The 27075-nt window shown below is 44.0% G+C and overlaps 1 protein-coding gene across 5 annotated transcripts in view; it reads right to left on the bottom strand.

The window, feature by feature from the left end:
• The window catches only part of SCLT1 (sodium channel and clathrin linker 1), a 419430-nt gene that overhangs the window by 309984 nt on the left and 82371 nt on the right, over nt 1–27075 (bottom strand). For all 5 annotated transcript variants that reach the window (XM_069242161.1, XM_069242151.1, XM_069242154.1 and 2 more), the window contains 2 exons: nt 26905–26977; nt 11001–11056 (listed from right to left, as the gene is read on the bottom strand). In XM_069242161.1, coding sequence (XP_069098262.1) covers nt 11001–11056; nt 26905–26977 — 129 coding nt within the window. The remainder of the gene's footprint in view (nt 1–11000; nt 11057–26904; nt 26978–27075) is intronic.

Raw genomic sequence — 27075 nt, 5'->3', positions numbered from 1 at the left:
CCCAATTGAAGGGCGCAGAGAGGATTTGGCTAGAGCCCCTGGAAAAGAAACTGTGAGCCGCCTTTGTGCATGAGACCGGACGAGGGAGCCTCTGATGAGCTGCTTGGCACACTTCTTCTGAGGGCACGGGCCTATGCTGAAGCTCTTATTGTGCGCCCCCCCCCCTCCCCTGTGGCCTAAACATTACAGGTGAAAATACCCTTGGCCTAGGAGATTCTGACAGGACTGGTAATGAGGAGGGCCTGGATTTTAAGCCAGGTGGCCCTCACTGGCCTTTGCAGTGTAGATGAGTTCTCATTTTGTGAGAATGACTGGCCCAGGCCTTGTGGAGTTGGCTTGAGGGCCAATATGCAGACTGACTGAGGACAGTGGAGGCCCTGGCAAATGACTGATGCTGTTGATTTCCATAGACATAGGGGCCGTTGTGTCTTTTGCACAGCTGGCGAAGGCACGCCCTGGTGTGGTTGAAAGGAACGGAACACTGACTATTGCTTGCAACCGAGTGGCCGCTCCTTGATACCTGGCTCAGATTTCCACCTTGGAGCTGTCTCACTTGGGTCTTTGCCCCCAGGGGGAGAAATACAGGCCCCTCCTTATGCCCCCGAGAAAATAAGATGACCTTTTAGCATACCAGGATAATTCCCAGCCTGGACCAGTGGACATAAGCAAGGACAACAGTAGCACACCCCAGCCTTCTCCTGGGGCCATGTCATTTACCAGACATGAGCTTTTGGAAAGACTCTGCGTTTTTAAGATCAAGCTATGGGACGAAATTTCACAGGACCTGGAGAAGAGCATCATGGACCAAAACTAAGACCAGGGGTCTAAAATTTAACAACTTAGGTCACACATCGACTGTGCTGGGCAGAGGATGTTGGGTGCTGTGGCCAAAAAAGAAGGAATGGAAGTGTTGTGTCTTCATGATCCCAGCCCCAAAGTGAACAAGTGAGCAAGTTTCTTCTTTATTCTTCTACCTGGGTCACACAGTGCGTTCATTCCCCTGACCGGAAGTGGTAAGTGGGCAGTCCCCTCCTCCCAGTCGGTGGGTGTGTGTGGTCCTAGTGCCCACTCCTGCTTTCGCCCGTCATTCCGATACCTCCCCCTTTTGTTGACAAATATACACATTCCCCATGTTTTCCTTGGTTAGTGATAACAGGTATGCTCTATGCTCTCCCCATGCAACCAATACACATGGATGTGGAGACAGATGGGGGGGGAGATTATATATATATACATATATATATATAAATATATAAAAATATATATATAAATAAATAAAGGTGTCATGGTTGGTTATTTCAACAGTTGTTCTTCGACTCACTCATCATTGTTCTTCAATCAGTCTTTTGAGCTTTCATTGGACGTGATCTCTCCTTTTCATGGCCTTTTTCTTCTCTTATGTCTGCAGCCAGGAAGGGGCCCTCTCCTGTTGGTGGAACCATTTGCGTTGGACCTCCAGTGTCTGAGCTTGAACCTTCTATCTGGCACTAGGCCGTGTCTCTCCTTCCTCATCATCCAACGCCATGAACTCTTTGAAGTGAGAGCAGTTTATGGTGACGGAGTAGGACCCTGACTCTGCTGTGATAATTGGCTCTTTGATGTCTGTTATCCTCAGAGGCTGGCATGAGAAGGGGCTATTTGATTTCTATGTCTGTTGATGCACAAGGTCTAGCTCTCCCAGCTGTAGTACAGGCACTGTGGCATGATGCCCAGTGCCGGCATGTCATTTCATTGTCCTCTTGGCTACAATGTTGCTGTGTTCTCACAGTGCCTTAGTTTCCAGTTGGGGCAGACGAGTCCTACTTACTCTTCCCAGTACCAGTTCTGATGGGCACCGCCCTGTGGAACTATGGGGGTGTTGCAGTAGTCCCGAAGTACTTGGCACAGGGCTTGTCCTAAAGAGATGTGTGCCAACTTCCCTTGCTGGACAGCCTTTCTTAGATTACCCATGAACCTTTCCACCATGCCATTGGTTTGTGGCCACTTCGGTGTTATTATCCTATGATGTACTCCCAGATATGCCATGAATTTGCGCAGTTCATAGTCATGTCTTCTACCAGACAGTCAAGTCTTGGAAACCATACTTTCTCCATCAGCATTTTTTTTTTTTTTGCCACCATGCTTCGGTGGGTCTCATGTGCAAGGCTAACTGTCTGCTGTTGAAGCGTTGTCTGTATTATTATTCTGGTGCCAGGGAGCAGTATCCCTCGCTTCGTTCCCGACAGCTCCTCCTGCACTTGTTCAAATGATAGTAGTTCCTCTTTCCTGACCCCTTCACCCACTGGACTGTTGGTGGTCACATGTCCCCACGCATTATTGTTTTGACTTCTTGTAAAGTGACGTCCGTCATCGTCTTCTGCGCCAGTTTCTCCAATGTGATAGGGGTAGGTGTATTCTGTCTCAGCACAAGGTTGAGGTACTCCTCGGCTATGGATGGTGTTTCTGTTGTCTGAAACAGAGAATGACATTTAGGCGGCAGGGTTGTGTTCTTTCCCTGGCTTGTGCACTATTTTGAAGTTATAGTCCATTAGGCGTATTCCCCCATCATTCTGTGCGCAGTGGTATTTTTGCATTGGGTTGCCATATATTGCAACCAACTCCAGGTGGTCTGTCACAATGATGAATGGTTTCTTGTAAGTGAACATGTGGTAATGTTCACATGCCCATACTACAGCTAGGCTTTTTTTCTCTGGTTGAGAGTATGCCCTTTCTATATCAGACAAGCTCCTGCTTGTGTATGCAAAGATGTGTCATGGTGAGTCTCTTTCGGGCCTGTGTTGAGTAAGAATAGCTCCTAAGGTGAGTTCCATGCATGGAGATGCGTCAAAATAGGTGAGATGGCCTACAGCTGTGTAAGTATGTCAGATGGCTTGTCGCATTCAGAGGTCCAAAGCAATGGTTGTCCTTGTTTGGTCAGTTCACAAAGTGGGGTGCTCACAGTGGCAAAGTCTTTGATATATTGTGCACAGTAACTCGCTAGACCTAGAAACAACCTCACTTCTGCTACGTCCGCTGGAGGTCGTGTTTTGCATAGTGTTTCTACCTTGCTGGGGTCTGGCTGCATCCCTTTCCAGGAGAAGATGTGTCCAAAGAAAACAAGTTCTCTATTTCTTAGCTCGCATTTGTCCTCGTTCAGTGTCAGGCCAGCTGTCTCTAGCTGCTTGCATAATTCCCGCAGAAGGTTGTGGCCATCATTCATGCAACCATATACCAGGATGTCATCACTGTAGTTTAACCATTTTTTTTTTTTTTTTTTTTTTTACAGGCCTAATCACTCGTCTCACCATCTCCTGAAATATTTCTGCTGCTGACAACACCCCAAAGCTTAATCGCTTGTACCGAAATAATCTTAGGTGAGTGGAGAATGTGGTGATGTAGCGGGACTGCGGATCTATTCCATTTGATGGTATCCCTTGAATAAGTCTAGCTTGAACAACACGCAGGATCCAGTGAGGCAGCTGATCATGTCATTCAGATGAGGGCCAGGGTGCCGTTCTTTCGATAGCTGTGTTCGGCAAGCGCAGGTCAATGAATATTCATATTTTCTGTGTGTTTTTGTTTTCACCATAGCCATGATGGGGGACACCCACGGCGTCGGTCCTTCTACGGGCTCGATTATGTCCTGTGCTAGCAAGCTCTTTAGTTCTTCTACCTGCGGTTGGAGGTGTAAAGAAACTATGTGGTGATTTTGAGCCACCAGTTTGACTGCTTCGTTGATGTCCTGGGTAACTTGCTTACCTTTCAGAAGCATAACAACAGGCCGCCTCTGCCTTTGAATCTGTTCTGGAACACCACCTAAAAGGTGCCTTTGTAACAATTTTCTAAATCTTCCAATTTAACCGACAGGAGATTCTCATACTCCAGGGACTGACCAAAGATATTACGGATACCAAACTTACCACTTTTGTGACTGGCCTTCTGTCCACAATGCTGGAGATGACCACCTGAAGGATGCTCTGAAAAGGGTCCACCGAGAGGGCCTCAGGAGATCCCCACCATTCCCCAATGTAGCAGTGAACCCTCACTAATGTGTAGCTCAAATTTCATGGTTTCTTTCCAAAATTACTTGTGTGTGGGAAAGCACTCACTGGGGAGCGTCAAGCTATGGCCTACAACTCACAAATTACCAAAAGGAGGCATCCTGTATAGATAACATTTCCAATTTGATCTCTTTTTTGAATCTGAGGGTAAAAGGCATGCAGCGTGGGATTCGGTGGATGCTTTTTGACTGACTGGACTCACAGTTCCAGGGGCAGAGTTAGTTCTGCAGTGGCGCCAAGAACAGCAGAGCAAATGAAACAAACTCCAGTGACTGGAGTCGACGGGGGAACCAGATCACCTTCTCCCACTACACCAAACGCGAGTAGGCGCACATGGAATGACATCAAGAGTCTACCCCCCTCCGGCTTTTGGTTGACACTATTGGTGTCTGAAGCCACCCAAGAAACTGTGCTTCTACACTGCGTGGTTCAGGGGATCACCAATAGCTCCAGTAATGAACAGACTGGCCTGTTGGACTTATTGAATAGGACTGCCCTCACGGAGAGGTTTCATTCTCTTTTCATGATACACAGATACCTTGGTGCCGCTCACTGATGAGCCTGACCTCCAGGCTTACAGTAGTCCTCTGCTGGAATTAATAGACTGTCAAGGGCATTCGATACTTGTCTCCCTGTCATTTTTTTTTTTTTTTTTTTTTAATAAAGAGGGGACGGATGTTCTCTCCTCTTAGCTGTATCAGGGGTGGGAGAGAAACCTTGGAATAGGTGCTAGGACCCTGGTCAGTAGCCATCCGTCATGGGGGGGAAGCAGTGGGAGGAAAAGAGGAATCCAGCCATATTCTTGGCAGTTTTTCTGCAAAATCTGCTGTTGCCCTCTCCTGTTTTTGGGGATTTTCCTTTCAATTATTGTTGTGTGTGTTCTTTTTTCTTCTTCAAGGAACACAGGCTCTTCTCTAATTCTTGATGGTTAGTTTCATTACCGTTAAAATAAAAGGGTTTAAATATTGACATAAGTGGGGAGTTATTTGGAAGAGTCTTAAAAGTGAATCTGCAGATGTAGAATGTTTGCAAGAAAAGCACCTGCCGAGGAAAGACCTGGGGAAACAGACACTGGACTTTTCCAATGAACTAATAATCATCTCGATCCACTAAATAGCACTGAGTAGCAACACTTCTAAAACTAAACTTACCCTTTAGAACCACAGATGTTATGTTAAATAAAGAGGGAAGATATTTGTTTTTAGTCAGCACTCTACAAGACCACCCACTCACTCTTGCTACATTCTATGCACTCAAGCCAGCACAAGATAGCTTTTTAATGCAATTTTTGAGCATACTTGGTAGGGGAGAATCGAGGTTGAATACTGCTTGCCATGGACCTTAATGCAGTGTGGAACTCCCATACAGATAGGCAGGTGTGTTGTTCTGACACTTACAGGGATTTCAATGTGAATTGGGCTTGTGCGATGCATGGACAAATCCTCGCCCTACAGATGGGGAATACATGTTTTATTCCCATGTGCACTGGATACACTCACATATTGACAATGCCCTGGTTTTAATTCGCACATGGTGGCAGAATGCTCTGCTGACATTGGTGTTATCTCAGTCTCAGAACAAAAGCCCGTACCACACACCCTAGCGCTGAGCCCATGGCAGAGGCAGGTTTGTTGCATAGCTTGGGAGCACCACCATTATCCGAGTTGAGCCATACCCTTCTATTTCCTTGGGCTAGACAGTTCATCAAATAACTTGAAGTGAATATTTCCAAGAACCTGAGAGAACTTTTCAATGTTAATTATCGTCCATTAATGACATCTATTCAGCGGGATTTAGAGTCGTGGAATAACCTTTTTTCGTGGATGAGAAGGATCAATAGAGTCAAATTTAATATCCTTCCAAGTATCCTTTAAATATGCCAGGGGCTTCTGGTCTGGGTGGACACTTGGCATTCAAGTCAAATTCAGTGGCGACTGATGCGTTTTGTATGGAGGAGCAAATCGCTTAGGCTTCCCCGTAGCCTGTTAATTCAACCTTGAGAGGTAGGGGGAATGGTGATGTCTGGCATTCCCCATTATTATGCTGCAGACTGTGGCTGAATGGTTCAAGCTTGAATTGGAAAAGAACTAGAGGCAGATGGATCCCACTATAGTGTGCAGACCGCTGTGGGATCTAGTTTGGTTGGAGAAATGACACAGACTTTTAAATGCATTCTTGCGTACACCTGTGGGCGCCACCCTGAGGGCAAGGGACGCTCTAGAGGTGGCCAGACAGTGCGTAACATATTGTGTGCCTCATACACTAACAATATCTTCACTCCCGCATGGGAAATTACCACTTTTAGAGCATAGTGGAAATGTGGTTGCCAGATGGTGTTGGACATGCTTAGCGCCTTCCACCCTAAATTGTTTCTGCCATGTAAGGTAGGCTTTGCTTATCTGAAAATGAATGCCTACATTATGCTCAACTCCCAAGGCCATGGCCTGCCAAACAAGATAAAACCTAGTTCAAAACACTCTTCCCTTAACACATTGGCCTAGGAACACTATTTCTAACCTGTACCGTCTTCCTCATCTATTTAAAATGGGGAAATACATATAAGGTCTGGTAGGAGTGACATTCCACTCCCTTTCATTGAACCATATGTATTCTACTGCTTGTCCTACTAGTTGGAAAGAATGTGAAGCTATTGGGGATGCACTGCACATCTGGTGCTCCTGTCCCAAGGTGAGGTCACTCTGGGAAAAGGTTGCAAACACAATGAGGGTGTCCTGTGGCTTTATCACTGTAGGTGCTGCTCATAGAGGTGAAGTCCCGTTCACTTGATTCCATGTCAAAGAATGAATGGAATCTGGTGTTACAGTGCTTGGGAGCAGCTAAACTAAGTACTGCACGTAACTGGAATATTGGAGAACCCCTTCCTCTTACTCTATGTCTCCACAGACTTTGGTCCCTCCTGGCCATGGAGCACCTTGTCAATAACTTGTCAGGAGCACACCTCTGCTTTGAGGTTTACTTGAATCTAGTGTGTAGGCTGATGTGCACTGGCTTGCCAGCCACCGTTTTCCCGTCTCACTTGCAGTTCTTGGGCTTGTCTGAGTGATGTACTCAACCTTAGATTTTTTTGTGGGTGAACCATTTTATATTGTCTGTACTTAAATTCATGTGCTGATGGTGATTTTTTTTGTTTCCTCTTTCTTTTATCACACCAGTTAAGGAGAAGGGGAAATAGTCAGGGTGCAGAAACTTGTGGTTCCTGGGAGTTTTAGGCTACTACTTGCCCGCTTCCATAATAGCAGGTCAGATATAAGCAGAGATACTTAATAATGATTATAAGACCCCAACCATTCCTGCCTTCAATGACGCTACAGAATGGTGTACTAAACAGGAAAAAACAACTTATACAGTGAAAGGTTGCCCTCAGAAACACAGTAAAATCTGGGTGAGAAATGGGAGCGTATAATGGTCTGGTGGGGTGAGGTCCCAGCACAGGGAGAGGTCATGTAATAAGCTACTTGTGGATGGACTAATCTGCCCCTTCTGTGGTTCCACTACTCAATGTTATGTTGTATACAAAAATCTATAAATTAGGTGAACAAAACAAATTATTTTGAGTAGTGTACTCACAGTCTCAGTCCGTGCTCTATTTCCAAACAGAATAATCTAGCATCACCTTGTTTGGAAGGTTCCTGAAATTAAATGGAAGGACTGTTGCATGTCTATTACTGCTATTTATCTGATCATGCCCTTCATGCATAATCAAACATTCCAGAAATTATGTTGGTGCACAGCAAGTATAACTGTAGCAGACCCACAGCAGAACCGCAAGGCACCATATCAAGATTAGAGTCCAGAAATCAAGTGACTAGCATTCACCACATTGTTTAGAGTTAAAACAAACTTCATGCCTATGGCATATCAATGTGAACTGCACACTATGTGGATAACACAGGATGACTGGTGGTATAAAGTCAAGCCAAGAGGACAACATGCGCTATAAAAGACATCAAAAAGTAATGACTACAGAGCAGACCTTGCAGCTACCTTGCAGAGCTGTAATTTGAAAGTCTTTAAGGAAAGCAACAGATGCTGATGCTTCTCTGCTTAGGATGAACAAAGATCTCTCCCATTTGGCCCGAGTACACTTTAGATCTTATATCATTAGGCCATGAATGAAATAGTCTAATTACTAGGCAATGCTGTGTTTCCTTTGTTTGATTTGGAAAAGCATAAGGATGAAATCAGAGAGAATAAATCCCAGTTGATTTAAAAAGATATGAATGAAGATAGGATGATAATGAAGGATCAGCAAATCTGAAAAAATGAATATCTTTTACAAGCAGAGATGGAGTTTACAGCTAATAATATTTGCAATTATGTTTACAGTGTACTGCCTTCCAAGACTTTCAGAAGAAGTTTCTTGCCTGTAAATAGGGACTGCCAACATTCATATGTTTCATAGATTCACATGCTTGGATTATTCCCCATCGTATGTCTTGGAAACGTCTCTAGGTAATGTTTAAACAGAAAGGCACACACATTGAACTAACATTATGCTAGCCATATTCTAGAGGTACTCTATCCTTTTTATTATGTGATCTAATCTTGAGCCAAGGAGGTGGAGGATTAGAGTTTTGATGCTCTTAGAGACTACACAGGTCATTCAAAGATCATCAAAAAGATGCACTTGTAGAGCCTCATAAAAAGGGAGGTAGGAGTGGAGAATGTGAATCTATGAAATATACTTTCCTGTAACAAAAATTCCTCAGGGTTGGTAAAAAAATTTCTTTCCAGCATCTACATTTTCTTAGAGTTACATGATTAAATTAAGATTAACAATGCAGCACGGAGAAAATAGAGCTAAGCAAAACTTAGGTTCCCCTTATACGAACAGGTTTGACCATTGTAAACTGCACTCTAGATTGTACATCGAGCCATTAATGTTTGTCAAAGAAGTGTTTTGTCCTCCAAGTCGCCAGTATGAAGATATCTTGCAAAGGTACTCAAGCAAGAGTAGTCAGATGCCATGCAATGATCCCTCCACGTAATGTATTGCTACATAGGGCACTTGGCACGCGAACATTTGGTGGGGTTCCCAAACACTGGAGTACTAAGATGAGCTGCCTGATGTTGGTCTCCCATTCAATATTGCTGGACTGCTGCTGGCCTGGTAATCACCTTGACTATGAACATCATCAACATATTGTCCCTCTTTCTTGCTCTTCATCATCAACATTTGCTGCTCTTTTCCCACCCATTCTGTTTGTAGCAGAAGTATATAGTGCTGTGAAGAGGCTGCAGTTGAAATTGTAATAGAGGACGCACTTGCAGAAGCACCACAGCTAGCTGAGAAGGCAGTAGCTGCGACTTGAGTGGGATGTGTTGGGGAGGTGTAGGGCCATTAGAACTCCTGTCTCATATCCTGCAAGGAGTGGAGAACATTTGCAGACACCTGTGACAAGGGTTGAGGAGAGATTTGTAAATGGTCAGACCAATGATCAACACAGCGTCTAGCTGGGTTAATCTTCTTCAAACTGCAGGCCAGTGTGTTTTTCATGGCTCCTTCATCATCATCTTCACTGAAAAAGACATAGACTGGCACTTCTTCCCCTTCCTAACCAGAAAGAGTATCTTCCAAACTACATGCAGGTGAATAGAATGCATTCCAAAGGGGCAATACTTGAATCATCTATTCAAGCTCATGGCTATGAAAGCAATCTCCATTAAAATCACCAAGAATGGCATCAACAAAGTTGTTGCCAACGGTGGAGTCATCAATCAATGTTGTAGTGTCAAGTCGTCCATCAGTGCTTGGCATGCTGATGGACAGCAGATGATGTTATACATTCAGAAGGTGACAACAAGCCTATTGGGAGACATGAATTTTCAACATGGGACCTCTGCTTGACTTGTCTAAGAAGAGATGATTAGACAACAGCCTTCATGGGTATCTACAGTGGGAACTTTAGATACTTGAGGGCAGAAGACATTCAAGCTTTACAAAAGTTGTTGAGGTGGATTTTATCCATGAAGAGGCTTTCTTGACTGCTGATAATAAATAAATCTCTATTTCCAAGGTTTCCTTTGTGAATTTGGCTCCGAGTGTCCAGAGATCCTCCTGTCATGATGGAAAGATCAAAAAGTGATCAGAATGAAGGATTAGTTTAGTATCTCCAACATCAAGAGTCTTACTGTAAATGTTGCTTTTACGAGCTGTGTGTTAACCCATCAGTTACTTTACAAAGTGTTAGTTTAACTGCAAAGCAGAAACATCTAAATTGGGACTAGGAAAGCACGTACTAAAATATGGGAAATTAGCTTTCTTGAGAGCCACACAGAAGCTGGCCATGACACTGATGCACATTGCTTCATTGGGATAAAAAACAAACATATCAAATTTAAACCAAGTGTCAGGCTTAAGATCCCACTGTAGCAAAACAAAGGTACAACCGAGGAAAAAAGTGCTAACACACATCAAATGCATTTGAATGAAACTCCAAAATCTCTGACAACGAGGAAGACATGTTGGGACACTCTTAAATCAAATTCCACTGTCCTACTGGATATTTCACAAATAATTATACAAATTCCATTAAATGCCTACTGAGGGTACATGTGAATGCAGAGAATTAGGAAAAACATAAAATATATGTTGCTTGGGTAAATCAATATAAAGCGAACAAATTGGTGAGTACATTAAATGTTAGTCATAAAATATAAATAATGTTTCAAAATGAGGGCATGTGTTCTCTACTTCCTTTTTAAAGGTTATACACACTTGCATAAGTGCTGCAAACATTGGAAAAAAAAATGCACAAGTATCCACATTTTATACAGAATTTGCTATTAAAAGCTACTTCGTATGAACCATTTTAAAAATGACCCACGAGGAGAGACTCTTTCAGGGGTTATGTTTTGCAGTGAAATAAAATACAATTGTTTACTAGAACCATTTCAAGCGCTGGTGGAACACTGTAAACCTAGACACACCAACCTTACCTTTCATTTTCCCTTGTGATTTTTTCCACTTTAAGCCTCATCTCGCCCATCTGTGCCTATGACAAAAAAAAATGTGATATGTAATTTTGAAAACATGCAGCACTGCTAAATATTACAACTTAATCTGCAGGGATGTTTACATTCTCTTGAAACATACAGAATTAACAGAACAGTAGATGTCAATAGCAGGGTTGTTTAATCGCCAAGGGATTTCAAGAGACATCACACAGACAATGAAATGAAGGAGAACATGTCTATGGCAGCAATTTTAGCGTGTGGTCGTGGGACCCCTGCGAATGGCGACTTCTACTTAGGAGGCCCGTGACTGCATAGAAAATTAAAAATTATATAATTTTTCAAGTATTTAAAAATAAAGAAGCAATATGTAAAATTTTACATTTTGAAACGTTCTATAAATGCAAACATATTTAAAATTAGAGGCTAAAAATTAAGTTGGCATCCTCAGATTGATCCGTGGTAGCAGTGCAATGCGTTAAACAGAATATAATATGGGTCACTGATTGCCTCAACTGAATTTAGAAAAGCTCCAACCTTCCTATAAATATATATATATATATATATATATTTTTTTACTTCTTTGTGAATTAAATAAAATACTTAATAATTTGTGTATTTGTATGATGAATGATTGTTTCTGAATTTTGTGTATTGGTTTGAAGTTCAAATTATTGAAAATGCTTAGGACAAGGTCCCCGGTTGCCAGTAATGACTTAGCAGGGGATCCAAGGATTTGAACAGTAATTCAATGGAAGTCCCCGGAATTTAGTGATGAATTAGCGGGGGTCCACAAGAGTGAAAAGGTTAAGAACCACTGATTTAAGGTATAAATAGAAACTCAGGTGAAAAACTCCACCTCACTGACAGCTGCCATTTATAATTGTAGGTTGTGTAAGGAGCCCATAAATTCTCCCCAGTTGCTCAACTGAATTGGGTGCCAGCTCCCGATCCAGCTGCTCCTGCTAAAGGTCAGATTAATTCACAACGCTGACAGATGAACAGTCAAGGATAAGTCCACGTGCACCTGAATCTTGATAAGACAGATGAGACAGACTGCTTGTAGAAAGTCAAGTTCCTGAAAGCCCTCATGTTGTGCAGGTGTTTGATTGAGGGTGGTGAAAATCCTTCCCAAGCAACTACCATGTCCTTGTCAGGGTGAATGACAATAGTCACTAAATTAACCTGTGCTTAATCTCAAGGTAGCTTGGCACAAAAGCAGTCTGGCTTAATTTAGAGGCACTGTCTTAATTATTTATATAGCACACAAACCGGAATCAAGTGAAAAAACAACAACTAAAATCCAACACTAATTTAGAAAAAGATAGTAAAATTGGATAAATAATTTGAAATCAAAACGGCAAAAACCCAATCAGTAGAATCAAAGTTAACATTTTTTTTTTTCAGGAAAAAAATGGCAACTAAAAAAATCAAAGTGTCAACCGCAGGCATCTATTTGTGCAAGACAGGGGGAAAAGTCGGAAGTTTTAGCTGACCGTGTGTCGGAAAGTACCATCTTGCCTGGCATGTTACCCCCATTTTTACATATATGTAAGTTTGTTTTTGTCTGTCTCACTGAGTTCCTGCTAGCCAGGACCCCAGTGCTCATAGTGTGTGCCCTGAATGTGTGTACCTGTGTAGTGACTAACTGCGTCACTGAGGCTCTGCTAACCAGAACCTCAGTGCTATTGCTCTCTCTGCCTTTAAATTTGTCACTATAAGCTAGTGACCATTTTTACCAATTCTAATTGCCACACTGGAACACCCTTATAATTCCCTAGTATATGGTACCTAGGTACCCAGGGTATTGCAGCATTTCTTTTGCCACCCATAGGGAGCTCAGACAAATCTTACACAGGACTGCCACTGCAGCCTGAGTGAAATAACGCACACGTTATTTCACAGCCATTTTACACGGCACTTAAGTAACTTATAAGTCACCAATATGTCTAACCCTCACTTGGTGAAGGTTGGGTGCAAAGTTACTAAGTGTGAGGGCACCCTGGCACTAGCCAAGGTACCCTACATAGTTCAGGGCAATTTCCCCAGACTTTGTGAGTGTGGGGACACCATTACACGTGTGCACTCCATATAGGTCAATACCTATATGTAGCTTCACAATGGTAACTCCAAATATGGCCATGTAACATGTCTAGGATCATGAAATTGTCCCCCTATGCCAAATGTGGTATTGGGATGCCAATCCCATGCATCCCCGGGGCTCCACTATGAACCCCGGGAACTGCCAAACTAGCTCTCTGGGGATTTCACTGCAGCTACCGCTGCTGCCAACCCACAGACAGGGTTCTGCCCTCCTGGTGTCTGGGCAGCCCAGTCCCAGGATGGTAGAACAAAGAATTTCCTCTGAGAGAGGGTGTTACACCCTCTCCCTTTAGAAATAGGTGTTAAGGGCTGGGGAAGAGTAGCCTCCCCCAGCCCCTGGAAATGCTTTGAAGGGCACATATGGTGCCCTCCTTGCATAAGCCAGTCTACACCAGTTCAGGGAACCCCCGGTCCCTGCTCTGGGGCGAAACTGGACAAAGGAAAGGGGAGTGACCACTCCCCTGTCCATCACCACCCCAGGGGTGGCGCCCAGAGCTCCTCCAGTGTGTCCCAGACCTCTGCCATCTTGACTCCAGAGGTGTGAGGGCACAATGGAGGCCTCCGAGTGGCCAGTGCCAGCAGGTGACATCAGAGACCCCTCCTGATAGGTGCTTACCTGACTAGGTGGCCAGTCCTCCTCTGAGGGCTATTTAGGGTCTCTACAGTGGGCTTTTCCTCAGATAACGACTTGCAAGAATTCACCATAGTTCCTCTGCATCTCCCTCTTCGACTTCTGCCAAGGATCGACCGCTGACTGCTCCAGGACGCCTGCAAAACTGCAACAAAGTAGCAAGAAGACTACCAGTGACATTGTAGTGCCTAATCCTGCTGGCTTTCTCAACTGTTTACTGGTGGTGCATGCTTTGGGGGCTGCCTGCCTTCATCCTGCACTGGAAGCCACGAAGAAATCTCCTGTGGGTCGACGGAATCTTCCCCCTGCTCCAGCAGGCACCAAACTTCAGCGTCACCGGTACTCTGGGACCCCTCTCATCCTGACGAACGTGGCCCTGGAACACAGGTGGTGGACCCTAGTGACCCAGACTGTCCAGTGGGCCAACTGTCCAAATTTGGAGAAGGTAAGTCCTTGCCTCCCCTCTCCAGACAGTAATCCTGTGCACCGCGTGAACTACAGCGGCTAGGGCTTCTATGCACTTTTGCAAGGAATCTTTTGTGCACAGCCTAGCCCAGGTCCCCAGCACTCTGCCCTGCATTGCTCAACTCCTGAGTTTACCTCCAGCTTCGTGGGAACCTCTTTTGTAGTGTTGAGACGACTGCTGTGCTCAGTCTTCTTGAACCCATGTTCAAGGACTTCTGCGGGGACATCTTCTGCACAAAGGTGAAGTTCCTAGCACCTTTCGTTGTTGCAGAATCTTCAGCTTCTTCCATCCGGAGGCAGCCATTTTGCACCTTCATCCGGGGTTTAGTGGGCTCCTGCTCCCCCTCCCCCTCCTCCCCCTCCCCCTCCCCCCCCCCCCTGCCCCTCCCCCTCCCCCCCCCCTATTGACACTTTCACGACTCTTGGACTTGGTCCTCTTCCTTTGCAGGTCCTCAGGTGCAGGAATCCGTCTTCAGTGCTTTGCAGTCTGTTGTGGTCTTTGCAGAATCCTCTATCACAAGTTTAGTGTGTTTCTGGGGAAGTAGTATCACTTTACTCCTACTTTTCAGGGTCTTGGGGTGGGGTATCTTGAACACCCTTAGTGTTTTCTTACACTCCCAGCGACCCTCTACACACTACACTAGCTTAGGGGCCCATTCGTGGTTCGCATTCCACTTTTAGAGTGTATGGTTTGTGTTGCCCCTAGGCCTATTGCATCCTATTGTATTCTACAGTGTTTGCACTATTTTCTAACTGTTTTACTTACCTGATTTTGGTTTGTGTGTATATTTTGTGTATTTTACTTACCTCCTAAGGGAGTTTATCCTCTGAGATATTTTTGACACATTGTCACTAAAATAAAGTACCTTTATTTTTAGTAACCCTGAGTATTGTGTTTCTTATATAAGTGGTCTAGTGGGAGCTTTACATGTCTCCTAGTTCAGCCTAAGCTGGTCTACTATAGCTTCCTCTATCAGCCTAAGCTGCTAGAACACTACTAATCTACTAATAAGGGATAACTGGACCTGGCACAAGGTGTAAGTACCATCAGGTACCCACTATAAGCCAGGCCAGCCTCCTACACCATGAAGGAGTGTGGTTTGAATACACAGGGAGAGAATAGGCCCAGTCTTGGATTAGTTTCAGACCTTCACATTTTGAAGAAAAATCTCAGAGAAGGTGAAGTTAAGCAGGGCAAGGAAGCCGGCAGTGTCCAAGGAGGAGGTGTCATCGCCGGGGAACTGGTGGACAATGTTGCAGTGAAAATCTCCACATTTGGACTCAGTTGTTTTTTTGGAAGTCTAAAATCTCTGGCGTACACAGCTGCACCAGACACAGGCTACACAAGACTGGATACCGCTTCTGCAAAGAGCTGCTGAGCAGGACTTACTGTTGTCGAGAATAACTTACTGGAAGCAAACACAAACTCAGGCCAATCATGAATGCATTATGCGCAGATCGGTGAACAGGGATGTCCCAGTCTACACAGCACTTTTTAAGCTAACATTTCTTTAAGCCCCATGTTTTGTTTTTTGGATGTGTGGGTGCCTTTAGCACCTACTCCAGGGGCCCATAACCTACTTGAAGGGTAGGACACATTTCAGGCAGGGTCCAGGTGCAGGGTTCAAGATGTTTGGGTTTTTTGTGTCCGGGTATCTCAAAACAGGAGGATAGCCAACTAGTCCTAGGAGCCACTCTGATAGTCCTGGGTTAAAACAGCAAGGCAGTCCCCAAACAAGAGGACAGTCCTCTCAGGGTACAAGGCAGGCTTCAAGAAGCATAGCAATCCTCTGGTAGTAGCAATTCAGTCCTCTGAAGTACAAGGCAGGCCTTCGGAGTCTCTTCCGCAGGTCCAGGATTGAACTGAAGAGTGGGACTGAGTGTCCTATTTTTATACCTGGTGACAGCTTTGAAATAGAAGAAGAAACTTCTAGAGCTCCCCTTCTCCCCACCTGACAGTTAATTCTGTAATTTCTTTCCTCCCTGTCCAGCCTTCAACAGGTCTAGTATGAAAAAAGACTGGTGTGAAGTTCTTTGAGTGTGCTGAGGCAAATCCCTTAAAATGTAAGTGGGGCAGGGAACAGCTTTGCCCCTCCCATCCTGGCATGATGGATCATCCTGCCAACAACGAGTTTCCCTTTGTCTCACTCTCTGGGAGGAATACACAAAGGCTGTCACTCTAATCACAGTACTATGACCCAGAACACAGCCTGCAGGCACTAGACGGTTAAGACAAGGAAACTGCAACTTTCTAAAAGCAGCATTTTCAAAGTTATGTCTTAAAATCCAACCTTATCATTAAAGAGGATATTTCATTACAATTGTTAGAGACAGAACAAACATGACATTTCAACCTGTTCCCAATCAAACTTTAGCACTTAATTAATGCAATAAAGTAACCCAATATTATCTTATGGGAGAGGCAGGCCCCATGATAGTGAAAAACAAATGTAAGAGTTTTTCCCCAGCAGGACATGTAAAAGTTAAAAGTGCATGTCCAACTTTTTTCTAAATACACTGCACCATGCCAGTTTAGCTGCTTAGGGCCTAGGGCAGGGGTCACATATGTATTAAAAAGAGAGGTTTAGGCCTGGCAAAAGGATTATTTTGTCAGGTTGACTTGGACGTTTAGAATGCACACAGGCCGCAATGGCAGACCTGAGACATGTTTTAAAGGGCTACTTAAGTGGGCTACTTAGTGCTGCAGACCCACTACTAACATTTAATACGTAGGACCTAGGTACATGTAGTACCACATGGACTAGGGTCTTACAAGTACATTAAATGTGCCAATTGGATGTAGCCCAATTATACCGTGTATAAAGGTGTGAGCCCAAGCACTTTAGCACGGGTTGACATTGGTAGAGTGGCCAACAAAATCAAATTTCAGAAAACAGAAGAGGTGAAGACAAAAGGTTTGGTGGTGGCCCTGCACAGAAGGCCAAGCTCAACAGCAGGGAAAACCAGACACTACTTTTGCTCTTCCAGTAAATTATTTAGCAGTAGCAGCGAAAGAGATGGGGACAAACACTAATTTGGTGCACCCCCAGTGTCAGGAGGACCAGCCCCTAGGACTAGAAGAGCGGAGTATCCGGATAAACCAGCTTTCACTTCTAAATGCCTCTTTATGCTGATCGCAGACTGGGTGAGGCTTGTTTTCTCAACTGCTACCTGCACAGTTTGACAACCAGGTTCAAGCAAGGAGGCTGCCAAAGATTCAAAAGATGGCAGTACCTGATTAGGAAGTTCTGTGACACAGACTGCATGCAGGAGGTGCTGGTCTTGCATCCCCAGTGTAAAAAATTGGGTTGTTGGCTGACTGGGATATGAGCCCTGGTCAAGCAGCAACCACATTATGTGTCAGAATAAGACACAAACAAACCCCAAATTAACCTGTGTTCAATCCCCAGTATCTTGGCACAGAGCAGTCAGGCTTAACTTAGAGCTATGTGGAAAGTGTTTGTGCAACACTTCAAACAGAAGTACAGTGAAAACACACCACAAAAGGAGCCCACAACAGAGTTAGAAAAACAGAGAAGTTTTTAATAAAATCCAATTAGTAGAACCGCAGTTATTAAAATTTCAATGTTTTTTGTAAAAATTGCGGCAAAAAGGACAAACGCTAAAGGGGATAGCTGGTTATGTCGGACCGGGACAAAGTCACAATTTCAGATTGACCGCGATAGAGTACGGCCCAGGAAAAAGGACCCAGTTAGGCCAGCTGAACAGAGTACTTTAAATCTACATTGCAGGGATTCACGTTGAAGATGAGTCGCGCAGCCAGGGTGGTACATCGGTTTCAAAATGCAGCGTGGCTGCACTGCAAGGTCCTGTTGTGTCGTTGTTGAGGATCACGTTGATGGGGCTTGCGATGCAAAGTCCGAAGTCAGGGATGAAGCATGCAGCTGGCAATGCGTCTGTTTCGATGAGCTTCTAGGCTGTTATGTGGAGTCCGGCGTCATCATCAAGGCTGCCATCGACGAGAGATGTGAAGACCTGGACTTTAGATGCGCTGCACCAGCGGGCGGATGTGCCAGTTCAGAGAACTGCGGTGGGCGAAGTGGGTCTGTGTGATGGGCCCAATACACCCAGCAGCAGTGATTCATCACTCAACAGAGGAGATGCATCGATTCCTCTGGCAAGCACCTTACGCCCACTTCCAATGGTCCAGGACTGGTGTGGTACCGTTTGGCATGGTAGACCCATAGGAAGCAGAGTCCAGAAGCAAGCGCAAGCAGGGAGGAAGCCTGTTATGTCCCCGTGGCTTCAGATCAGTAAGCAAGCCAACTAGCCCTTGGAGTCACTCTGAGGTCTGGGTTCAAGAGATCCAGGTCCAGTCCTTCTCACTCAGGCCGGAGGGCAGCAGGCTGCAAATCAGCAAAGCAGGAGACCAGCACAGTTCATTCTAACAGAGTGGCAGTCCTTTTGCAGCACAGCAGTCCTTCTTCCCGTCAAAGTATCCAGAGCTCCAGAATTGTACTGAAGAGGTGGTGTCCGAGGTCCAGTATCTATACCCTGCTGCTCTGGTTCTGGAAGATGGAGGAACCGCTAGACAGTGGCTTTCAAGTAGAAGGAATTCCCTGCCATCTCGGACCTGGCTCCAAGCTCTCTGGATTAATAATTTAGGATTGTTAGGCCCTTTGTGTGGGGACAGGACACATCCTATTCATGTGTAAGTGTGGCTATGTCCAGATCTTCCCTCCCATCCTGCCCTAGATGGCCATCGAGTCACAGCTATGCTCCCATTGTGCGTGGCTGTCTAGGAGGAATACACAAAGTCCAACTACACGCAGTCATGTGACCAGAGGCAGGCTACAGGCACCAAATGGTGCAGACAAGAAAATCCCAACTTTCTGAACGTGGTATTTTGAGAGTTGCAATTTAAAATCAGACTTCACCATAAATTAGAATTTTAAATTATGATTTCAGAGACTCTAATTTTGATACGGTTATCTCTTCCCATTTGGAAATTACACTTATAAATCAATGTTTTCCTGTAGAGGAGATAGGCCTTACAGCAGTGAAAAACTAATTTGAGTTTTCTTTTTATTACCAGAACATGTAAAATGTAAATGTCCATGTCCTACATTTTAAATACATTGCACCCTGCCCTCTGGACTGTCCAGGGTCTATCCTAGGTGTGACATATGTATTAAAAAGGAAGGTTTGAGTTTGGTAAAGGGTTTTATTTTGCCAGGTTGAGATGGCAATTTAAACTGCACACACTGGCTCTGCAATGGCAGGTCTGAGACATGTTTAAAGGGCCTCTTTAAGTGGGTAGCAGACTCAGGGCTGCAGGCCCACTAGTAGCATTTAATTTACAGGCCCTGGGCATATGTAGTGCCCTTTACTATGGACTTATAAGTAAGTGTTTAACAGCCAGAGCACAAGAACGTTTGCTCTAGTTAGCAGTGGTAAAGAACACAGAGTCCTAAAGCCAATAAAAACAAATTCAGCAGAAAGTAGGAGGAGAAAGGCAAAACGTTTGGGGGTGATCCTGCAGAAAGGGCCAGGTCCAACACTCACCAAAAGCCTTTAATGATACTGGAGTGAATTTAGGCTGTGTCCCCTGAACTGCATTCATAGACAGATCCTGGTTTGACTTGTTGGTGATACGACCTGTAGGACTGTGCCCAGAAAGAGAGAGTGGGTTAGTTCTTGGGCACAAAGGTCACTTGGGGCATTCCTACAGAGATGAAGAGCTGGGCTAGACTTCACACTACATGAGAATCTCTGAAGCAGGTGATGGTTTGGTCCTCCCTCAGCTCCTAGTTGCCTCTCATCCCTTCCTTCGACTGTTAGAAGAGGGTACTTTTCGAACAAGGTGCATCATAGGGAAGGAAAAACGGTCTTGTGTCCGGGTAAATTCACTTTCAGACTAAGTATATATGCAACTTGGTAAAAAAAAGGACTGTGTACTTGCCTCCAGCCTCTTCTTCCTGAAGAATCCTAGGGATTGCTGCACTTTTCTAAGCATGCAAGCCAGGTAGATCTAGCATATCCTCTTACTGATAGTAGGACATAGCAAACATGAGCACCAGATGATTACTCCCCAACTATGAGGGTCAGAGGGTGCGTATGTTAGTTGCTAGAAAGTGTCAATGGCAGGCGCATGTGGCTTAAAGCTGCACTGTTATGGCACAAACACCTGAAGCTGTAAGAAGAATGGTAGATGAAAAAAACAAAACTCCAAAAAGGTCTAAAAATATCTGGTCTCGCCAGACATAAGAAATTTGCTATAATACAAGCAATATTCAGGCTACAGAAAAAAAGATGCCGGCTCTTATTTTTGGAAATATTGACATAAATTCCAAACAGCCCAAAAAGAAAACAGTTTCTGAAGAAATCTTAAAATTAAAGGAGGACAATGTGTGGGGTATCCCGGGGATTGTTCGGCTACGCGCAAGGAAGGATAAGGCTGGCCAGAAATTTGAATGCATTGGATCTTAGAAAGTGAAGATAACCCAGGACCAACCTGCTGCTTGCTCTTATATGACAAGCTCCTGTGTATCTTTAATAGATTATATTCGGATTTCTACTTAGTATTCACAAAGGTCAGCAACTTCAACGTTTTCCACACATTAACCAGTGATCAGGCAAGGCTACCTTGTACTCTTCATAGGGATGTTCTAAGATTTACACAACTGCAAACAATTGGCTCGGAAGAGGGCACTAGTGGGCTGCTAAGAATAAAATGGATAACAAATCCCTCACCTGCTGCAGTAGTGGAGCTGAGAGAACTCCTACAACAGGAGGTCAGCATATTTTCTCCATTGCCTATGAAGTGCCCGAATGTACTTAAAAACCTCACTGATAGATTTGTTAATATTTTCAAAAAGGTAGGAAGCTCACAGATACACGTGGGATCACGTAATCTGGTGTTGGGATCTCTTAAAAGATAACAATCAACGGCTGAGATGAGCGCAGAAAAGCAGTAATACCTCCCCACAAGCGGTTGAAATTTGGAAGGCAAGGAAGGGTTATTGATTCAAAGCCTGGGAAAGCACGCAGCACAAGAATACAAGCATTTGCAATGCAACGGGTCTTGCATTTGTTTGAGTTAGAGCTATTAGCGTTGTAAACTCCTAAATTGACTTTTCTTGCCACATAAATTGGAAGGAAAAAAAAAGAGCGCAATCACGCTAAGTAAAACCCAGCGCAATCGCGCTGCATGGAAAATAAAAAGATAAAGTAGTGTGAAAACCAGGCTGAAAACATGGAGCCTCGCATGTTTTCAGCAGTTGGCCGGTGCCGTCGAGGAGGGCTAAACACCAAAAAAGGCATGACATATGCATACCTTTCACTAATGAAATCCAGCGGATTTTAAAAGGCAAGCCCAAGAACCAAGGAGAGTGACAGGCGTGACATGGGTGTGCTTAAAAGCCCAAAGAGATTAAAACTTGTGCACTCGACCCTAAAACTGGCATGGATTAAACTACATGAGGCCTTGATAACAAAATATCCTGCAAAATTCTGGAACCTCGTTAAGAAAAGACCAAGCAAAAACTCCTTGAAAGTACTGCCAACCATTTCGGTCGCCAAGTGGATGGACTACATTTCCAAGCTTTGCAACACCGTAGAGCAAGGCAGTAACTAGGCCGTGCCATCAGAAGATAGCGTTGAGATTTGTAATGAAGATCCGTTATATTGAGGTAAATTATTGTCTTGTCAAGACATGATTAAGCATGTACTGGCCTAATTTCGAGAAGCTAGAGCACCGGGCTCAAATGGCTTGCCCAGAAGAATATTCAAATCTACCCTAAATGATTGGGCAGCTCTGCTTAGTCCACTTTTTAAAAACTGCATATTTGGGAATGCAGTGCCAGATAGTTGAAAAGGTGCTATACTCACGCCAATTTATAAAAAAGTGTCATGTGATAATCCAGATAATCCTCCTTGATGTGGAAGGCAAATGCTTTGCAAAAACCTTAAACAATGAGTTAGAAGAATGGTTCAACTCCAGGGCCCTAATACCCTTACTCAATCAGGATTCAGGCGCAGGCATGGCACTGAAGTAACTTGATTAAATTCTCTTCCTTGATTAAAGCCGCTAACATTAAAGGGGCCCCTCCGATCTTTGTTGCATCTATCGATTTTAAAACCTCCTTTGACAAAGTTGACAGGGAGAGACTTTGGCAGAAGTCACCTAATTGGTGCATCTTTGAAAACCTATTAAGAGCCTTTGGAAGCGCATACACTAGAACTTGAGTAAAGATAAAAATTACTCCCAATAAAGTCACAACTGATACAATTTCGACCAAGACGGGAGTAAAACAATGATGTATTCTTTCACCATTGTTGTTCAACCTCTATCTGGGGGACATAAATAAAGCTTTGGTGTCTGCCTGTGGTTTACTCCTTAATTTTCTGGGACCCACGTTCATTGCCTCCCGTATGCTGATGGCAACCTATTATTTGACCATACGGCGGTAGGGCTGCATTGCTCTTTGGTGGCTCTCTCCACTTATTGTGCAGAAAACAAATTAGAAGTTAATTATGCCAAAACTAAAATTATGGCATGTGGCGTGAAAAACGGACACACCGCCAAATTTAATTTTACGATGTACATTGTAGTTCTGAAACAAGTGTCTAGCCATAAATATCTGGGCATTTATTTTAACCAGCGTGGCTCCCATTGCACATATTTGGCCAGCCTAAAAGATTCTGCCCTGGCGATGACAATCTTTAAAAAAACTGGCATCTAAAATGAGTGGTCCTGATTTAACTGGCATTTGTACAGTAATTGACATAAAATTCATGCCAGCGCTCGACTTTGGCTCTTTGATCTTTATAGATCATATTCCTTCTTGGCTGGACAAAGCCCAGGCAAGATGTTATAGACGTTTATTTAACCTTTCGAATTCTGCATCATCCTCACAAATTCGCCTGAAATTTGGCCTTTATAAATAAACTTATGTCCAAAGCCCGGTTCTTGAGATACTATGCGAAGTTGAAGGACGCCCTTTCAGGGTCTCTTAAAGAATTGATAGGTCATGATATCCGAGACAAAACATTGTCCTGAGAAATCTATCTGATGAAAGCCATGGAAGCTCTTAAGGCCCGAACATCTTTAAACCAAATCTAAACCCGACGCTCACTGCAAAATTGCTGGGTAAAACGGCCAAGTTTCAATCTGGAATTGAAGATAAACAAGATCTTTGGCGAAAAGCCCATGCCCAACTATGTGAGACATGGTATCATGATTAGGAGAAAGCATCATATTTAACCAGACCCATAAAATGGGCTTTAAAAAAAGACCTTTTGAGGCTGAGAGGTGGCTTAATTCCCCTAAAAGGCTACAAGTGCATCCGTTTAACTGGGTCAGTGGACCAGAACTGCCGTTTATGTCATTACAAGACAGAAAGCTTGACGTGCTATGCCTCTGTTCAGTTCTAAAGAGCTTAAGATGCTACTTGGCATAACACAATGTAACATGGCCACTGCTGTGTGTCTGAGCGGGTCGATGTGCAACTATCAGTCAGATGTTTAAAATTTCTGACTGAAGCTAATGACTTCATCGTCGGAAACTTGTTAACACAGAGAACTTTGTGAATCCATTTTCTTTTAAAGTTCCCCACTAAGGAAAAGTAGATGAGGAGTGATCGGCCTATATACAGTGGTAATCTACTGCAGTCCTTCTCTAGCCGGTCCACCTCTCCGAGTGCTACAGATAATGTAAAACAGACTTCCTGCATGATATTGTATTAGAAAGTGACTTTTTAAATTTTAAATCTGTACCCCAGTTATTGGTTTTACCGCAGAACAGTTCGCCTGACCTTATTCTATTTGGCTTTTTCCAATTTCAGTTTGTCTGGTTTGCTTCAGATTATGTCCAAACTATTTTAAAAGAACCGGATTATTAGATTACAGTTAAAATGAATTTTCATTATTGTGTTGCTCTTTCATGCTTTCTTGAACGAGTTTTACATTTGTTACAAGGTTGCCCGTAGGGATGTCATTCAGTATTTCCTGCATATGGGACTTTCTATTTTATGTTGCTGGGCACGCTCTTAGAGCGTGTGTCCACTACTTTTAAACGCTCTAGACGATCAGAGTTAATTTGTAGGGATTGCTTGTTGCATCTTATTTTGACTTTGATTGAACTTTAAATTTGTATTCTTGTCATTGGTTTCGCTACAAAGATCTCTGTAAATTCATATTGTATTATGTTCTTTATAGCTCTAATAATATGGTTAGGTCGGTTTCAGATCACTGGTACCACAATGTAAATAACCAAACCATTATAGTACATTTAAAAGGGATATCTAGCTGCACCAGCATTTTATTTTAATTGTAATATCTGTACCTCAGTTTCTAGTTTTGTCGTAAACACTAAGGGGGTCATTCTTACTTTGGCGGGCGGCGGAGGCCGCCTGCCAAAGTAACCCCGTCAGAACACCGCGGTCGAAAGACCGCTGCGGTGATTCTGAGATTTGCCCTGGGCTGGCGGGCGGCCGCCAAAAGGCCGCCCGCCAGCCCAGGGCAAATCAACCTTCCCACGAGGACGCCGGCTCAGAATTGAGCCGGCGTAGTGGGAAGGTGCGACGGGTGCAGTGGCACCCGTCGCGTATTTCAGTGTCTGCATAGCAGACACTGAAATACTTTGCGGGGCCCTCTTACGGGGGCCCCTGCAGTGCCCATGCCATTGGCATGGGCACTGCAGGGGCCCCCAGGGGCCCCGCGGCACCCCCTACCGCCATCCTGTTCATGGCGGGTTTCCCGCCATGAACAGGATGGCGGTAGGGGGTGTCTGAATCCCCATGGCGGCGGAGCGCGCTCCGCCGCCATGGAGGATTCAGAAGGGCAGCGGTAAACCGGCGGGTGACCGCCGGTTTACCCTTTCTGACCGCGGCTGAACCGCCGCGGTCAGAATGCCCTTCGGAGCACCGCCGGTCTGTCGGCGGTGCTCCCGTGGCCGGTGACCCTGGCGGTCACCGGCCGCCAGGGTCAGAATCAGGCCCTAAATTTCCTATGGTAACTGAAGGACCATTAATTCATGTTTTTTTAATCTGTTTGGCCTGTTGTAGGCCATCTCAACTGCTTGACTCTGAAATTGGTTATGGACTTTTGTGGTCATGGGTCAGAAGTGTGTTTGAATTATTTTCTGTTATCACATTGCACTTTACATTTTATTGGATTATGGTTCAAATTGGGTTCACTGTTTTTTTTAAATTATGATTGTCCAGTTGGCCATGGTTTTTTAGAGGGCCGGTGTATGTATGAAGTGAACAGGTTTATGTGGTTTTTCTTCTTTAAAAAATAATAATATTCGTTGTATATTGTGATGGTTTCTAAATAACTTTCGATCTATCTGTCTGGGGAATGGCATCTTCGCTTCTTTGTATATTTTCCAGTCAGTTTTACAAAGATCCCCTTCTCATGGCCATGTACAAATCACAGGCTTCTACTGGATAGTTGTGTCTCAGATTTGTCACTCAGATGTACGAGTCGGTTTTCACAAACTGCTCTCTGTACGTCAGGCATGGTTTGAAATTACCTGACAAGCATATTGTGAGAAAAAAATAGCTTGAAAGGGTCAGAAAAAGGTGCCTGTCAGGGGTCTGCAGTACAAAATAACTTTACATGACACAAATAGGTGAAAAGAAACATTGACAAGGGCGTGCAACTGAGCAGCGGAGGTTATCTTGACCACAGATATGCCCGAATTCATGCACATTATCAGCCAAGCTAATTTCGAAATTCAATGGAGCCGAGACGTAGTTTCCAGTTGCAACCTTATGTCACAGGATAGATTTCAACAGGTTGCCAATAGAAGAGGTCCATATTGCAGAAGCAACCACCGATTGAAAAAAATCTTAAAGAAAGGCATCACCACAGAAATGTAAAGAAAGACTAGGAGCACAGAAGGGAAAACATTCTAAAGTGTTCAAAATCGTGGACAGAAAAGCAACAATTTGGAAGCCTCTGGGCATAGGGGGCGATGAGCCATAGGTGCAGCTGGGAGTGTACGCACTTGACAATTAACTTTTTTCATCTGTTTGGTGCTGGGCAAAAATGTTATTTATTTGTGTGTTGCGGCCTGTCACCTTGGAAATCCAAGAGCCTCAAAGAAAGCAGACAACGCTTCCTTCTCTGTGAGTCTTAAAAGCCACTAACAAGGTAAACATTATACACCAGATCCTCACAAAAGACTCCACGATCCAAATTAACTTCGAAGCATAAAGTGCATTTCTTAGACTGAGGGAAATCCCTCATTCAACAGCGGTAAAACGGGAATCGGACCTTAATCACTGAAAAATTTACAAGATTTTGCTCGGCACACGAAAGCAATGCTTGGAACTAATTCAACCTAAATGTCTAGCATAGTTCGTAAACTCCAAAAAAGTAATGTATTTGCAATTGGAAACACAGTTTCATATATACTCTTCTTTCAAGGTGTGAGCAACCTGTATTTTCTGTTTCGGAACTGTTCTTAACCCAGTTTTTGGGTGTTGTAACAGTAAAATATGTCTGTAGGCTCTAAATGCAGTTTTATCACCGAAATCTAAAGCCACATTGGCAGCTTTGAATCGGCAGAACGTGAGCAGACTCCAGAGAGGAAAGTGTTCGGAAATACATTTAATCCATTGTGGTCCTCTAGCATGGGCTAACCTTTACTTCTTGATGCATGCCATTCTTGTCAGTAAAACATTGTTTCAACAAAAAAGGCTATTCCATTCATCATTTTACCTGATAGTACTGCAGCTGCTTACTCATCTCCTCCATGTGATTGTCATATTCACCGATAAGGGGCGCCAACGAGCTAAAAAGAAGTGTCAAACAAAATTATTAAAAACTCAATATCGATTATTTTTATAAAATTATTTTTGCTGCTATATGTGTACAAGTAGCTGGATCCAA

The sequence above is a fragment of the Pleurodeles waltl genome, chromosome 1_2, assembly GCF_031143425.1.
Source record: "Pleurodeles waltl isolate 20211129_DDA chromosome 1_2, aPleWal1.hap1.20221129, whole genome shotgun sequence".
Lineage (NCBI taxonomy): Eukaryota > Metazoa > Chordata > Amphibia > Caudata > Salamandridae > Pleurodeles > Pleurodeles waltl.
Note: the sequence above shows the minus strand (reverse complement) of the source record. Positions and strands in the feature narration are given on the sequence as shown.